Source organism: Dermacentor albipictus, chromosome 3, assembly GCF_038994185.2.
Source record: "Dermacentor albipictus isolate Rhodes 1998 colony chromosome 3, USDA_Dalb.pri_finalv2, whole genome shotgun sequence".
Classification (NCBI taxonomy): domain Eukaryota; kingdom Metazoa; phylum Arthropoda; class Arachnida; order Ixodida; family Ixodidae; genus Dermacentor; species Dermacentor albipictus.
This window is the reverse complement of record NC_091823.1, coordinates 49,649,695-49,666,269: the sequence shown is the minus strand read 5'-3', so window position 1 is coordinate 49,666,269 and position 16,575 is coordinate 49,649,695. Positions and strand designations below refer to the sequence as shown.

At 43.8% G+C, this 16,575-nt stretch overlaps 1 protein-coding gene across 3 annotated transcripts; it reads left to right on the top strand.

The window, feature by feature from the left end:
* Window positions 1-456: 456 nt before the first annotated feature.
* Window positions 457-15,651, top strand: LOC135898127 (nucleoside diphosphate kinase-like). 3 transcript variants are annotated; one of them, XR_010563268.2, is made up of 5 exons: window positions 457-779; window positions 3,211-3,312; window positions 6,482-6,594; window positions 9,126-9,275; window positions 13,805-14,031. XR_010563268.2 is itself a non-coding variant. In XM_065426874.2 (5 exons), exons 1-4 carry the CDS (start codon window positions 603-605, stop codon window positions 9,157-9,159), a joined length of 426 nt encoding a protein of 141 aa, XP_065282946.1. In that variant the 5' UTR covers window positions 457-602; the 3' UTR covers window positions 9,160-9,205; window positions 13,805-14,031. The 3 variants fall into 3 exon arrangements, 2 of the variants coding, with proteins under 2 accessions (XP_065282946.1, XP_065282945.1); XM_065426874.2 differs by having other exon boundaries at window positions 9,126-9,205; XM_065426873.2 differs by lacking the exon at window positions 9,126-9,275 and having other exon boundaries at window positions 462-779; window positions 13,805-15,651.
* Window positions 15,652-16,575: the final 924 nt, after the last annotated feature.

Genomic DNA, 16,575 nt, shown 5'->3' with positions numbered 1-16,575 from the left:
TTTTTCCCGTACGGCTGTCAACAAATGTTTGAAGACATCGTACAAACGAGTGTAAACGCGGTACCGAAACCAGAACTGAAACTGTTCTTGCGAAGCAGTCAACACAGTTGGTAGCTGACCTTCGCCAAATATCCTAAAAAACCAAATTATTAGTTTTTTAATTTACGTGCGTGAATATTCCGTTTATAGTAACTAAAAAGGTCCAACAAAACGCGCTTGTTTTACTAAATCTGGCGCAGATTCGTGTAAGTACGCTTGGTCATAAGCTACATCGTGCGTATCCGTATCCGATCGAATAATTTTGTTGCATTGAACTTAATTTTATTGCTTAAGCGTGCCTATGTGACTGTACCAAGTATGCAATTGACGAAAATAAACATTGTAACGTAAGACTGATTTGTAGTATTCGTATTTTGCGGAAACTTATGCACTATATGTTGTGTCGGAACTTTTTCTGTCCGCGCTACTCCGCGCAGTTCGCACGCACGCACGGAGCACGCACGCACGCTTCCGCGCCGGTTTCCGCGTGGTGTGTTCCGTCCTTCGATCGGAGCGCTTAATTGTGTAAAAATAGCGCCAATAAAAAGAGACACCCGTGCCAAATGGTAGTTGGAATACTCCTCTCTCTATACGCATCCATGTCGTCCGCGGTGCAGGCCTTCCGCGAGCGTACGTTCGTTATCGTGAAGCCGGACGGCGTTCAGAGGGGCCTGACCGGCAGAGTAGTCAGCCGGTTTGAAAAGAATGGCTTCAAATTAGTGGCCATGAAGTTCCTTCAGGTTAGTAGAGCAGCTCGTTCTTATTTGCATGCTTACGATCGGGGCGATGTTTGTGGGTTGAGATCTTGTGCTTTCGTTTGGTGATAATCCATTTACGTGTTCCGAAGTTATTGGATTTCATAGAACAACCAAAGCGACAGGAATGCGTTGCTAGTTTAGGATGTCGATAGGAGTGGTGATACACCATTTCTTCGCGTGAAGGAAGCTTTGTTTAGTTCACGTGAACCAGACAAGAACTGTTTGCTTGACCCCGTGGCCGGATTGAGAAAAGCGAAGGGCGGGCCCTTTCGTCGCGGGGAAATACGGAGACCGGAGCTGCAACCTGATTAGCCACCGACTCCCTAAGCTTACCTCAATTCGTTAAAAAGAAGAAAAAGGAAGTTCGGTACGATTACGGTTTACACTAGTGCTTTCACTTAACACCAACTGGACCAGTGCAAGTATTCATAAAAGCCTTGAGAGAGTAGTACAAAATAATCCTGTTAGGCTATTAAAAGAACACCAACCAAAATGATAGTGTCAAAAGAATCAAAGAAAGAGATTCATTATTTGACAATTTCATACATTCGGAGGACCTAACGATACTGCCAGAATGTAAAAAATTCTAAATAAGCTGAATTCAGATCTTAAGAAGGCTCGAAATGTTCTGCAACGCAGTTTTCTGCTATATACAGTGCCCCCCTCCCCCCCGTAAAAAAAAAGTATGGAATGCAGTCCGCTGCCTTAATGGCAGAATATAAACAATAGTCCGAGTACTCTCACTTTTTTAATTTTGAGTATTGGTATGCTTCCTCAGCAGGCAAATTTAATGACCATTTTTTAAAATGCTGGGGCAGCTTCACAGATGCTTGATGGTAGTGCAGACTCGCAAAAGTATTCGCTGTTTAAGGGCACAAATGCTATTTTTCTGTCTCCTTGTAATGAGCAGGACGTATACACAGTACTGAAGTCATTGAATAAGAATATAACAGCTGTTTATGATTTCACAAAAACAGAACTGATCTTAGAACTAGCTTGCATCGCCTGAGTGACGGCACTTCGTAAAGGTCGCTCTGTTAAGGACATAGATTATTTGAGACCCATCTCTCTCTTCCCATTTTTTCTAAAGATTTAGAACTTGTAAAAAGAAGGTTGGCCAGGTTTCTTGATGAACAATAAGCATTTGTTGAAGAACAATGTGGTTTCCGTGAGAAGTAACCTGAGAGGGTGCTGCTGAATTTGATAATAGGTTCTATATATAGGGCTTTCTTTAGATTTTAGCAAGGCCTTTGATTCAATAGACATAGTAACATAATAGACATAATAGTTTGCTCCATAAACTTCCACTTTTTGTTTTTGAGGTAATGCGTTAAACTTGATTCAAAGCTACTTGCCTGGCAGGCTGCTGTATACATGTGTTCACACTTTTCAATCTCACATGAAGAAAATATTGTTTGGTGTCCCTCAAGGTTTTATTCTGGGTCCGCCGCTTTTCATTTTGTGCATAAATGACATCGTTAACATTCCACTTACCCCTGACATCATTCTCAACGCTGACAACACAAGCTTGTTTCTTTCTGGCTGTAACTTAGGTGAAATGAACAGTTAATTAATATATAAATAAATTATTAACTTGGCAAGTTTAAATCAACCTCATTTAAATGTAGAAAAAACTAAATTCATTATCTTTAAGCCTAGAAATAAATCAGGTAGTACCGATATATGTATTAACTTAAGCTGCATGATAGAGTGGGTATGTTTTTAAATTCTTCGGTATCATTTTTGAGGAATCCTTTCTTGACACTACACATGAACAGAATTCATATTAGCCAGAGCTTAAAGTCTCTCTTCAGTCCATGAGTCCATATGAGGGGGCCCTCGTATGGATATACACCAGGTGTTTCAACGAACACTTTGAAAAATTTTTAAAGGCTGCCTGTGCAGATAGTACAATTCTAGTTCATGAGCTGGTCTACTCGAAGAGGCGAACATCACTTGCACAAAAAATTGAAATGCATAATTGACTAATGAACAAAAGTTCACTTATCAAGTTTGTAACTAGTTGCCTTATGGCCCATATTCCAATTTACAAATTCTAGCCATGGAGTTCGCTAGGTGAATCCACTCTGAACTAATTCTCAGGACGACACCACTTTTGAGATGATTCCTGAACTTTGCGAAGAAATGCATTGACACTCCAGTTACTTTCATAACAAAACATTGTTTTATGCATTGAAGCGCAATAGTAACTGGAATGGCAATGCATTTTCCTGCAAAGTTTGGGAAATAATATCTCCAAACTGGTGTCATCCTGAGAATTCATTCTCATGATGGAAATAAGTCTACCGCTGTCTTAGCAACAACTACTATGCTCATAATTGCCAGCTTTTTGGACGCCTAAAACAGAAGTTGTTTTGCCCATTCAATTATTAACTTGTTTTCGCATTTGCAGGCAACAGAAGAAACCTTAAAAAAGCACTATGAAGAGCTCTCTCAACGTCCGTTTTTTCCTGCTCTCATAAAGTACATGCAGATGGGTCCTATTGTAATCATGGTAAGATGTACAAAATATTATTTAATGTTAGTGTATTCAAATTTGTTCTTGAAATTCTCATTGAGTGTGTGATCCTGATAATCTTAAGTGGGATGCATGGTCAGATGAAATATATGCATTCTTTGTTGTGGAATGTTAAATACTGCTGATTAAGAATACGTTTGTATGGTCAAACTTTGCCACTGTAGTGAAAACCTAACTTTCTACGATGGGTGCACTCATAAGGCTTAGATGGAAAGTGGTTAGGCAATGAGAGTTAAAAGGAAGTTTTATCTACCATCTACTTTTAGCCCCCAATAGCATACACTTCACTCAGCAATTCTTATTCTAAGCTTCACCTTAGCCATAGTGCAAGGAAAAGGAGATCTTTGGCCATCATTGCTGCTGGGATTTGAACTCAGATTCCCATGGCAATTTGCAGTTGGGAGATGCTAACCACTCAGTTATCATGCAGCTTTGGGGCTTGGTAATTTTTGTGGGGCTTTTATGTAGCACACACACTCTGGGAGTGATGAAAACTTGCATGTAATTTGGAGGACACAACAGGAAATGCTGGATAAGGACGATGCTGTGTGCATCACAAGGATCTGGTTCTGAAGCGTCCGCTGTATGAGCCTACTGCAGTTGCGGTAAACGAGTTCAGAGTCAGAGGAATTGCTAAAGTCTGCTAAAGCATTTAACCACATTCTTTTTTCTAGCAACCCATCGTTAGCTACTAGTTTAAATCTTGGGGGTTCATAGAAAAAGGGGAAGTGTTGCTTCCTGCAGGTGAACCTCGCCTTGCAAATGTTGCCGGCGATTGCTCTGCCCGCGCACCATCCATCAATGCAGTGCTGTCGGATGTCTGTCGCAGACAATTTTACATATGTCCTTTGTATTTTCAGATAAGTACATGAAACAAATGTTTGAATCTTGTGTTGTGCATCCAAGTGTTTTTAACTCTTGCATTGCTACCATTCTGCAACCTTTAAAAGTCAAGACCTAGCTAACAGACATGACTAATGTCTACACATTGTTCTGCTAGGCTATTCCATCTGAAGTGTGAACAGGTGTCTTACGTCATCAAACGTGTTTTAACTCCTACATTACTGCCATTGTGCAACTTTTAAAGTGTCTGTCTACAGTTTTTGTTATTACTACCTCTTATTTTGTTGCACAATAAAAAGCCTACCATTCGAAGTGTCTAAATGTGCCATGGTTTCTCTGGGAAGTGAGTAGAAATTTCTGGAAAGCGTTTAAAAGTAAATATACTTAGTCTCCTTTTGAAACTGTGTATTGATGCCCATGGGCTAACTGTATGGGCTAACTTTTGGTGTACCACGAAGAAAAATTGAAAAAAGCAAAACAAAACACATTGTAGCCAAAGTGTGTGAAAGTTTGTTTACATGCTCTTGTTCAGTGTTCCTCTAAACCTTCAAGAAAAGTCACTGCCACGGTCGAACAAAATGTCAATGACCTCATCATGTACATGGTCAGACGTAGTCAGCAAGGAAGTGAAAGCGGAAGATTTCCGCCAACTGGCATTGCTGAGTAGGTACTGCACGCCGTGTTCACCGAGATAGGTACTGCTGAGAGGTGTTGAAGTTTTCCACTTCACTTCCGATGCAAGCTTCAGTGCTTTCTCTATGTGCAGACAGTTACTTACGACCCTTCCTGCTGCTCTTTTTTCTTGGACGAACTGGAAGAGTCCATGATCAACCTCCTAAGAAATTATGGGCCTTCCATTGTTCATGTAGTGCTTTAATCTTTCTTTTCTGTGGAATTGCTGAAGTAGAGTTGCGTAGGTTGAGTTCGATTTCTTGACTTGCTTGTGGTCTTCTTGGCTCACATTGCTGCCGGTCTTCTGCCGCCATTGGACCGCCTCCACTTTCTCTTCAATCATGAAGCTCTGTCGCATCCTGACGTCCTTGCTGCTCTACGACAAAAGATGAAGTGACCAAGTTTTTTATGCTTGGCAATTGCTCAGCATTGTTCACTTATCGCCTGTGGTCCTAGCTTCTGCCAAGGTAACCATTGCAGCAAAGGTGGATGAACAGAAGATGACTGTCATTCCCAGTCAGTATTGTTCTTTATCTCCAGTAGTAGCTAACTTATCCCTTTTCTGATATGGTCACCATTGGTGGCAGTGGCAGCAGTGCCGCCCCCCACGGCAATGGGATTACAAGTGGGCTATCTTTCTGTGCTTCCGAAAAGATAGCAAATCATACCAAACAGGGGTCGGGCATCTCTTGGGATATTATGGTAATCGATTGCACAACTCATAATTTCCTTTGTCACCTAGATATATAATGTGTTTCCTACAGGCACAGTCTGAGTAGTCAATCCAATCCAAGTTTGATAGTTAAGCAGGCACAATGTGGTATGGAATGCCTACACTGGTGTTGTGACGATGCCGGCATGCCTGAATATGCAACGCATTTTGAACATCCTGAAAAGGACAGCGACCCTTGTACCACTCCCACAATGCTACTCGCACTATCGTGTAGTTACCATGTCAAGAGGAGATTACTTGAGGACCCATCAACACACCACTCTGTTCGACTGCTTGAAGGCAGCGCCACTTTTCAACATGTGCTACCCCTGCACAGATTTTAGCTTAGGTGACGGTACACAGATTGATAGCACTGTTTTACCATCGAGCGACACCACATGTCATTTTTTCACCACTTTCAGAGCCAAATTAAAAAGAGAATTTCTTCTTCTTGGGATACAAGCATGCTCATTTTTATCAATGTGGCACACAATCTTCTCATTCCCACTACAATCCAATGATATGTTGTGAGTGGTAGACAGTCCCTTTAGAATTTCAGGACCTAACAGACATGACTAATGCTACACGTGGTTTTGATATAATGTTCCATCTGACGTATGAACAAGTATGTTGCTTCATTGAAGTGCAGTGGTTGATGTGGCAAAGACAGCAACTGACTCATACTTGTTTGACCTGACCACTTTACATTGGTGACACCTGTAAAACAGTGCAGTGTGACAATGAATAGCACTCTTTTGCTTTTGTGAATGATATTTGTAGCTGAACCTGTGTAGTGCCATTGATAATGTGTAACAAAACTGCTCACAATTTTTTTTGATGCTCACGACAATGCATGTCAAGAAGTCCTGGTTTGGCAGTTGATGTGGATAGGAAAGCAACCTTCATTTTCTTCTCCAGGTATGGGAAGGCAAAGACATTGTCAAAAGGGCACGAGACATCATTGGTGCCACAGACCCTTTGAAATCGAACCCTGGTACCATAAGAGGTGACTATGGAATTGCAACTGGAAGGTAAAGCAACATTCTTGTCTTGCAAAATTCTGTTTGCAGCTGTCATCCCCATCTTCCCTGCCACCTTCTTGTCACCTTAGGAAGTAATTGCTGCAGTTGTTAAATAGTTTTTGTTAGAGCTTTTTTTGTAGGTTTGTGGAGAGTGTTTAGGCATTCTCATAAGGCCTGCTGCTGAAGACAGGCTTATATGCCACTTTCTGTGCACTCTTATTTCGAGACACAAGAGTGCACATGCATTGTGTGCATGGCATGTAAGCGTGTAATGTGATGAGGAGGGCAAGCAGTTTTTTTCAGAGCCAGAAATGACATCACTACCATGTTTCTGATCTGGCTCAGGTTAGACATAGAAAGGCAATGCTTGGTTCTCATTAAGGGCACTTAACTTGTAGTTCTTCTTCAACTCTACATGGCACATTGAACATATATAGCCTAGATGATACTCACTGCAGGAGAAGGTTACATATTTAATATTGTTAAGTACGACGCACTTGGCCAAGAGGCAACAGCCCGCATTAGCCTCTAATCATCATTGTCGTCTTCACACTACTGGCCTCCTCGTCATCGTAAATACTGGTCTGTAGCAATATGTTTATTCCATCTTCTCAGATTGTTATCTTTTATCTTCTCACCTTAAATCTTGCCTATCTTTTCATCGCCTCCCATTGTCTCCTTCTTGGGTACTCAATAAGTACCCTCTCCACAACAAAGAAATTTATCACCCGCTGTGGTTGCTCAGTGGTTATGGTGTTGGGCTGCTGAGCACGAGGTCGCGGGATCGAATCCCGGCCGCGGCGGCTGCATTTCGATGGGGGCGAAATGCGAAAACACCCGTGTACTTAGATTTAGGTGCATGTTAAAGAACCCCAGGTGGTCGAAATTTCCGGAGTCCCCACTACGGCGTGCCTCATAATCAGAAAGTGATTTTGGCATGTTAAACCCCATAATTTAATTAACATTGAAATTCATCAGCAAAGATGCCAATGCAAGTGCTGCGCAGCCTTGGGCTCAAACCTTGTTCCCTCTGGTTGCTTTGGTTCACCGACACACTCTACCTTCTCAAGCCCGCCTGCGGCTTCAGCTTGGTTGAAGGCAGTTTGCGGTAACCTTCTGACATGGCTGCAGAAAATGGTGCCTGGTCTTCCACCCACCTATTGTGTCAGCCTATACCAGTCGGCTATGATCTTGGCATAAGAGGCTCAGAAAGGCCTGTCTTCTGGAAAGCAATTCATTGCACAGTGCAGTTGTTCCCTCGATGAACAAATCCAGCCCACACCTCATCGGCAGTTTCAAGTTATCGGCGTCAAAATTCTCCTGTTTGCTGAGTTCATGGAAACAGTGCTTAGCATCGCTTTCTTCTTCCTTTGTCGGTGCACTAAAGGCCTCCTTTGTTTCCTTGCAGAAAAGGTAGCACACATGGCGATGACAGGCAATGTGTCTCTGCCGGCTGACCTCTGGGGCATTTATTTTTTTTGTTGAGCCTGTAGCAGCGTGACTATCATTTCCAAAGCCGGTGGCAAAGAAGATGGGCAAGTAGCGTGAGAATAGAACACGCTAGCATGCTCAACCTGAGTGGCTGCGGTGTCGGCTGCTCCCGAGATCCCGCTGCACCATGGCTGGTCAGCTTAAATAAACCGTGGCTATGGTGGCTATCTCTTCGCGCCACCCCCCACAAATTGGTGACACGGACTACTGAGCCCAGCCATGCCAGTGTCAGCATACCGACTCTACCAAGGCGAGCGACGTAGCCTCATGCGGTCCGGCAGACATCCCGCGGTTGTAGGGTGTTCGGGAATTCTACATCAGCATGCCGGATATCTGTTCATTCAGCTGGATAGCCACTTCTTTCTCAACAAGGTTTCAAGCTCTGGCTGCATTCCAGGCTCCAGCTGTCGCCCCCGGCCCCAACTTTTATGCGAACTTACGGGCAGCCGTCCTTGCTCACTACGTCAACTCGAGCGCTCATTCCACAACAGGTCTCGCCATTTGAACCGTCGTGTCACTCCGCGTCTTGTCGTCCCACATTGCCTGTGTCCACTCGTACTGATCGTCAGAATGCGCCGGCCCCAGCATCAGACCTCTACTCAGTTCATGAGCATCCTCCCCAGCTTAAAGGCAGCTGCATGATGACTCTTTCCAAGGAATTCACTGGGCCAAACGTAAGCACTTTTGGCTCTTCTACGGCCCACCTCTCTCCTTCCTTGAACATTTCCACAAGCTGTTCACATTCTGCTCGGGGGCATCTCACTCATCACCAATACAGAAGCTCTCCCACCGGCTCCCCTATGCGTAAATTTCACTCTTGCACAACCTTCGCGATGCAGTCAGTGACTGCTGCAATCCTGATGCTATTGGCATTCGAGATTTCACTGCAAGCAGCAGCAAGCGAGCCTTCCGATGTTCTGTGCTCACACCTTCTGTGGATGCATGGCCTACGAAAGCTTTACAAAAGCAGCTCTGCCATCTGTTTTCTTCAGCTTGAGCGTCACTTCTACTTCTACATTGTGAGTGACCAACATTTGTGCTATCTCCAGGCAAGTCCCAAGCTGCCAGATGGTCTACTGTTGAAGCTCTGAATTCTACAGGCCCGGGCATCTACGAGAGACTGCGGCAGGTCACGATTTCACATTACGGCTTCACTGTGGCTGTGCCGCGCCCGCAACCTACGCTGCTGGTGCTGCATGGTACATTTCTCCCAGACTGCATGAACCCGACACTACCAACAACCATACCATCTGCACACTTTACCTGGACTTTACCATTGGACTTTATCTCAATCGCACTTCACACTAGGAGGGGGGCCAGCGGCGCGACTATCACCTCTAAAGCCTGTGAAGAAATGGGCTCATATGCAGGTAGCACGAAAATAGAACACACTAGCATGCTCGACTTTAGCAACTGTGGTGTCAGCTGCTCCTGAGATCCCGCTGCACCATGGCTGGCCGGCCTAAATAAACCGTGGCTACGGCGGCTACCTGTTCCCACCGCATCCCGCAACCCAGCCTTCCCACCCAGCGACTCTTAGTTTCCTCACAGAATAGGTAATGCAAGTGACAATGACAGGCACTGTGTCTCTGCCAGCAGACTTTGGGGTCATATTTTTTTTGTTGAGCCTAAGAGGGGCTTTCATATTACGGCAGATGATCTGCTGCCAGTATGTGCCTGTTGTCCAAGCTTGTTGATTAGACCCTTTTGCCCAAGAGGGAGAGTGAGAATATCATGCAGTAGAACCTTGTTGATATGTTCTTGTGACTTTATTGGCTCTTATGCTCTGAAACACTGGTCTCGCTTACTTTCCATATGGTTATGTCTATTAAATTCCCACTTTTACCTTTCCCTTCCTGCTTGTTATGTCCAAAAAACTGCGAGGACACACCATTGGTGTGGCATTGTCTGTTGGTAGCACCTATGTTGACAGCTGCATGTTGCCGCAGCTGCTCTGTAGTGCAGTTGAATCGCCATCTCTGTGTTGAGGTTGTCGCTGGTAACTAAGCTCTACATGACTCACGGTGTTGAAAGGCAAGTGTATATGAAGGCCAAAGGGGCTGCTGAACACCCATATTTGCAGATGCTGTCGTGGCCTTGAAAACCTAGTGCTATTACTTTGATATTCACGGATGTGTGGAAACCGAAAAAAGAGCTGTGAGTGTTGAAAAAGAGGCTGTTATCATAGTAAGATTAGACCCAAGTGCCAGGTAGAAATCACAAGGCTCATTTTGTGCTATTGCAGGCTACAGCTGTTCCCGTAAAGTGTTTTACTCAATTTTAACTTCCAGGCAGCGATAATGAGCTCTATTTAGTAGGTTTTCAATAGTTTGCTAGCTTCCTATTCAATTTCAGATTAAGTTTTCTAAGAGAGTAGCTTTCTGCTTCATCTGCAGTGCTACTGCAAGACTTCACAGATGTTACGTTTTCCTGGATCATGTTATTCTTTTCGTTTGGTTTCCTATGAAACGTGTCAACAGGGTTCTACTGTATTAAAGGTAGCTTGCCTGTGATGTCACAAATGCAGCTTCTTATTGTGCTGTTCCTCTACCGTGGCAGCTACGATGACATCAGTGTATAATATTTTCTGCTGTGGTTAACTTGTTTCAATGCCATAGAGACATGATCGGAATGCTGCTGGCCTCTTTTCTAGCGCCATGGCAGTACTGACAGAACCGTTGCGTGAGACACCAACAGATGTGGCTTCTCACCATGCTGGTCTTTCAACATAACGGCTAGGATAATGTCAGCGCAAGCCATCTATAAATGATGGCTTAGTGCCTATTTGGGATGTGGGTAAGGGGAAGGGAGATCGCACTAAGTATGGCTCACTATGGAACCTTTGCAGGCAAAGCTCCATAGTGAGTTAAATTTCTCTAACATTATACCATGGCCAGACCGAGTCCCTGAAGGACATCACTACCTCAGGCTGGTACTTGTCCCGGAATGTTTTGAGTCCTTTGCATTCTCACAAGATGTGATGCATACTGATGAGGAAGGGCTGGTTGGAGTCATTCCATTATTGTCAACACTGTCATAAGGTAATGATGTCTGTTGTGTATTCTGCCCTGGCCTTAGTTTATGAGCCTTAGGAATGTTGTCATTTCTGTACTCCCATGTGCAAAGTATGGGACACAGGAAAAGTGTTACGAATTACGTAACAAACTTGTGTGTGTATGCAAATAAATGAAGGAAAAAGGAACAAGTGCTGGTACATAGATTGTAATGCAGCGGCTAATATTTATGTGCAAGCGTGCTTGTACAAATACTTAGTAGTGTAGGCTCACAAATACATCTGTCGATCACTTACTTACTGTCTCAAGCCATTTCCCATCCCGGACACAGCAGCAGCCATTGCTGCAGCTGCATTTGTCAGTGGCTGGGTGACTCCTTTCAGCTGCCCCATTGTTGTTACCACTAACCAAGAAAGATAGTTTAAATGTGCCCTTATAGCTGCTTTCATGGCTCCTCTGGGCATCGGCCACATACATAACACTGCCTACTGCCTTTCTGCAAATGGTGTGGTGGAGTGCTTTCAATGGCAGCTCAAAGCTGCACTTTCCACACGAGTCGCAGGAATGCTGGACTGACCGTCTTCCAATTGTTCTCCTTGAAATTCGTTCTTCTCCAAAAGTGATTCTTGGCTGTTCAGCAAGTGAAATTGTGGACGTCTTTTCCCTGCTGTTGCCAAGTGAGTTTTTCTGCTCATCGTCACCTTGTTTTCTACGGTACTTCACTGCTCTTCAGCGCAGCTTTTCTCACTTCTGCCTCATTCTGCTGCAGTACCAGGCCCTTGCCAGGCATTTGGCAACTGGGACCTTGCAACATGCACACTTTTTCGTTCGCCATGGCACTGTCTGATGGCTGCTCACTGTTGTCTACGACAAACCATTCCACATGCTGAAGCGTGCAGTGAAGAGATTTACGTTGGTCATCAATTCCTGACACAATGTTGTTGCTGCTGACAAAGCCAAATTGGCATATATTGCTGCTGTATAGGCTGCTGTCCAGCTATTAGCCTTGTGCGCGACTGATGGCAGCACTGCAAATGATGCTCCAGTGATGTCAGCTGAGGTCTCGCCTTCGTCGTCTGCTACGCTCTGGCTGGAAGCTGCCTTTTTATGTGTTCCCTCGTTCTCTGACTGTGTACTTGTGCAGAAAGCATAGTGCTCTCCAATTATCATCTCCACATATTTTTTAGTGTTAGTTTTATAAATGCCAGCATTAGCAGGACAATGAACATTATATATTTAATGTATATTCCATACAACCACCTGATGTTGTAGCCAAGTGCCTACGGCCTTGCACTGCTTAGCTTGAGGTTGCTGATTTGACTCTGGCCATGGCGGTTGCATTTGATGGGGGTTAAATGCAAACATGCTCGTGTATGTACTTGGAGGTGCATGTAAAAGAGCCCCAGGTGGTCAAAATTAATCTGGAATCATCTACTGCAGCATGCCTCATAATCATACGGTGGTTTTCGGCCTGTAAAATTGCATAATTTCTTTCTTTAATTAAAAATAAAGTTCTTTTTCATATAACCCCAGCCTTCCTGGGCAGACACGATCTTGAGACTCACTCATAAAGCACTGCACCGAGCGAATAAATGAGAGTCTATGCAGTCTTGGAAATTAAGCATGATTACTTTTGAATAATTCCTCATTTATTATTGTGGGACAGTAATTAGTCATTGTAATAAATTACATTTTGACTGAAATGATTGTAATAGTAATCGGTTACTTTTTTTCTGCAATGTGTACAAATCTGTGACAGACAGTGCGATTGACAAGCCCCGAGATTGTTACAGTCCTTATGGCTTATACATCATTAAAAAACAAATTACCGTATTTGCATGATTCTAATGTACATCTTCTTTTAATAAAAGGTGCGTTCAAATTTGCATGTGTGTTGCAATCGTAGCTAATTCTACTCAAAATAAGAAACGCAACCGATTCTTACTGAAAAAGAAAGTTCACTGCAAGGTAGCTAGCCTCAGGGCCATCGAATGGGCTGTGTGAAGAAAGCGGCGCTCCCAGACTTCACAAGGTGGCTCTATGATGCGTGGTATACCCTACCACAGACGGTGGTTGCGCGAGCCTTGTAAGGAGTGTGGCACTTCTGATGCATTAAACTGAACTTGAGATTACTTTCAGTGGTCGGTAGACAGTGAAAAGGGGGTGCTGTCGGACTCCAATAGCTCCTAGCCCATAAGACTCAGCTGTGTGCCTGCCTGCATGCCTTGCTTGCTTGTCTCCCTTTCTTTCTATCTCCCCCTTCTACTCTGTTTCTCTTTTTATCCCTCTTAACCCTTCCCCCTGCACAGGGTAGCCAACTGGAACTACCTCTGGTTAACCTCCCTGCCTTTCTCTGCATTATTTTCTCTCTCTCTCTCTTGTATGTTCCATAAAATTGTTTGAACATGGTATGCCTCGACTCAGGTCTTGTTACTTGATGTACGTGGTAGAAACAGCACCATGTTATTTTTTTTTTATATTTGGGTGGTAATATAACTGCATGTTAGAATCAGTGGCGCGGAAGAATCGTAAAAATACAGTACTGAAGCAGGGCTTTATAGGCTTTCATTGTACAGGATGCAACCTTGATAATCCAGGTCATTGTGCATGTAAATAATAGGAAAAGTGACTGTGTATTAGTGTATTGTATATTAGTTGAATTAAGATATTAACAAATTATGTAGTTAATGTGTGCTTAAATCTGTTCATTTCAGAAATGTTGTTCACGGCAGTGACTCCTTGGAGAGCTCAAAGAGGGAAATCAACTTATGGTTCAGCAATGCTGAGGTTATCCCTTGGCAACAAGAGTTGGACGATTGGCTGAACAAGGAGAACTAAGGCACATCTGCTATGACATTCATCAAGTGTTTACAGTAATTTGGTACCTGTGTCTTTGTATTTAGCTTGTAATCTTGTGTTAAAGGACTGCAGCCTATCATAACATTTATGCTTATGTTACATTTCTTTTGACGCTTTTTTATCATTCTATTGTTGGAAAGGATGTTATCTATCCCCCGGCTGAAAATTGTGCTGCTTTGAAATGTAACTGATAAAGACAGGGTGTCTACCAACCGGGAAAACCGGGAATTCTCATGGATTTTGAGTAGTCTGGAAAAAGTCAGGGAAAACTCGGGGAATTTAGGCCTCTATCAGGGAAAATTAGCGGCAATTTTATTGAAAAGGCCGAAAGTCGCGGTAATGCTGGCTCAAGCAACTGACCGGAATCGTAATGAATCGTCTTTGACGCCCTGTCGTCGGCTGGAGGAGTTGCCAGTGTGCACTCAACGACCGACTTTCCGGATTCCCGATAATTTGGACGGCTTCGCGGCACCGCCACGTACCCCATAGATACAACGTATCAGAACGTGTGAAATTTCGGACGCAAGAACTCTTCGCCCTCCAATTTTCCGGACGTTTTGCCCTGACCGCAGGTCCGAAACGGCAATAATCAAAGGAACCACCGCCGCCGTTTTAATTACTTCGCCACCTCGACCGGCACTCTCGCACACGGATCCGCTGGCAGCCGTTGCCACCACTGCGGCAACTCTAGGCCTAGCTGCTTCGACGTTCGCTATGAAGCTTCTTGCCGTTGGGTGCCGAGTTATTTATTGAAAGAATTAGCTGCTGTCAGCAATGACACACACTCCGCCTTTGGGTTCCTCGCTATTGGCTTGGAAACTTAGAAAACACGGCGCGTTACATAATGCCGGTTCCCGAAAGTTAGCTTCGCCTTTGTGCAGAAATGTTACATGGTGAAGCATACGCAAAAGTATTGCAGTGAAGCAAAACAAGCGTGGGAAGGGGCCATTGCCACTGAAAACAGTATGTATTCCTTAATTATACACACGTGCACCCGGTATTTTTTGTCACAGTACGTGCGCCGCTATGCCTAATATGTGTACCGACATGCCTTCAGAGCGTTTTCGAACGTGCCTGTGGCGGTTTGAGCCCCTAAGGGCAGTAAATGACACGATTTTTTTTTTCCAACTTTTTGCCAACGCGACCCCTAGGGAATTCTAAAAATCGGCCGTGGACTGTGCAACTGACCAAGGTGCTTCAAATGGTTCTTGAGGCGAACGAGTGACAGAAGGAGGACAAGAACAGAAATGATGTACGCATTGAGGAATAAACGGGAAAGGAAGCTTGCTGTCGCCGTTTTGAAGGAGCTTGAGCTCAAAAAAACAAAGTTTTGGCTGATGCAGGTGTCCCTCATCCAAACCAAAATAAACTCGTTAAAGCAGTGAAACAACACTCAGGTGTCGTGCTTGGGCTGAGAGTATGTCAGGACAGTTGAGGTTGACTTACGAGTGGTTGAGAGAGAATCTCAATTGTGACAGAGTTCGGGCCTCATACCACTGAGCTTGCTATCAGTTGATAGAAATAGCTCATATTCGAATATATTTGCCTCTATGTGCATCTCCTTTTTATTCGTATTTGTGAATGTCCGACTTCATTTGCAATTTTATTTCGAAGACACTTTATTTGCTGTGCATTTTACTAACCCCTGCCTTCTATTCTCTTTTTGAATAAACACCACTCCTTAGTATTCAGATTGGATTAAGTCGCTTTGTTATTTTTTTTTTTCATGTGCTTACTCGAGAGTGACAGAATCAGGCGATATGTTTTCAGCCCGCCTTGACATAAAACATGGTTCTGCATCACTCAGGGAAATGTGCAAAGTCACTCAGGGAATTTGGAAATGTCAACTTGGTAGACACCCTGAAAGAGAACTGCTTAAAAAGATTTCTTTACAATATTTTTTCTTGCATCACAGCTGCTTATTCTGAGTAAAATATTTTTCTAATACAGTGAAAATTGCAGTATGCATCATGCTCTTCTATATTCCAAGCTGTGGAGGCGCAATTTGAAATGAACAACGAGAAATTAAACAATATATATATATATATATATATATATATATATATATATATATATATATATATATATATATATATATATATATATATATATATATATATATATAAAATTTCTAGCGCGGCGCTTTAGAAGAATGCCGACAATCTCGGAGGCTATTTTAGAGCTGGAGCTGGCGCCACAGATGGCGCCACGGGTACCGCTGCTGGCGTGCGCTACCGCTGTGGTCGTTCGTCGTTGCGCCACGTTGCGCGCTTCTAAAGGAGCACCCATGGGTGCGCTCAAAGCATACCCAAGGGGGAAACGAGCACCACACAAAGTCGGCCAGCCGGCAATGACCGACCAAACGTGCTCGGCCCGAACATACCTGCTGACGTTGTTGGTTAGAGTGCCTCAATAATAAGGTGCGTGTGATTCGAGGCGTCTTATTTTCGGCAAGATGTGCCTGCGCGTTAGGGGTTGGGCCAGCTTGGAATGGCAAGAAAAAAAGGCACATGATTAAAATGAAGGATGCCAAGCTTCTAGCTACCAGGTTGGTGCTACATCGAAACATCGCGTTGGTCGGAGTCTCTTAAGGCGTACGTCGCCGTAGTGTTACTGAGGTCAGTTG

Coding starts and splice junctions, on each gene's coding strand:
- LOC135898127 (XM_065426873.2), top strand. CDS start 603: ATGGTAGTTGGAATACTCCTCTCTCTATACGCATCCATGTCGTCCGCG. Junction 780..3,210: donor TGGCCATGAAGTTCCTTCAG/GTTAGTAGAGCA, acceptor TCGCATTTGCAG/GCAACAGAAGAAACCTTAAA. Junction 3,313..6,481: donor TGGGTCCTATTGTAATCATG/GTAAGATGTACA, acceptor TTTCTTCTCCAG/GTATGGGAAGGCAAAGACAT.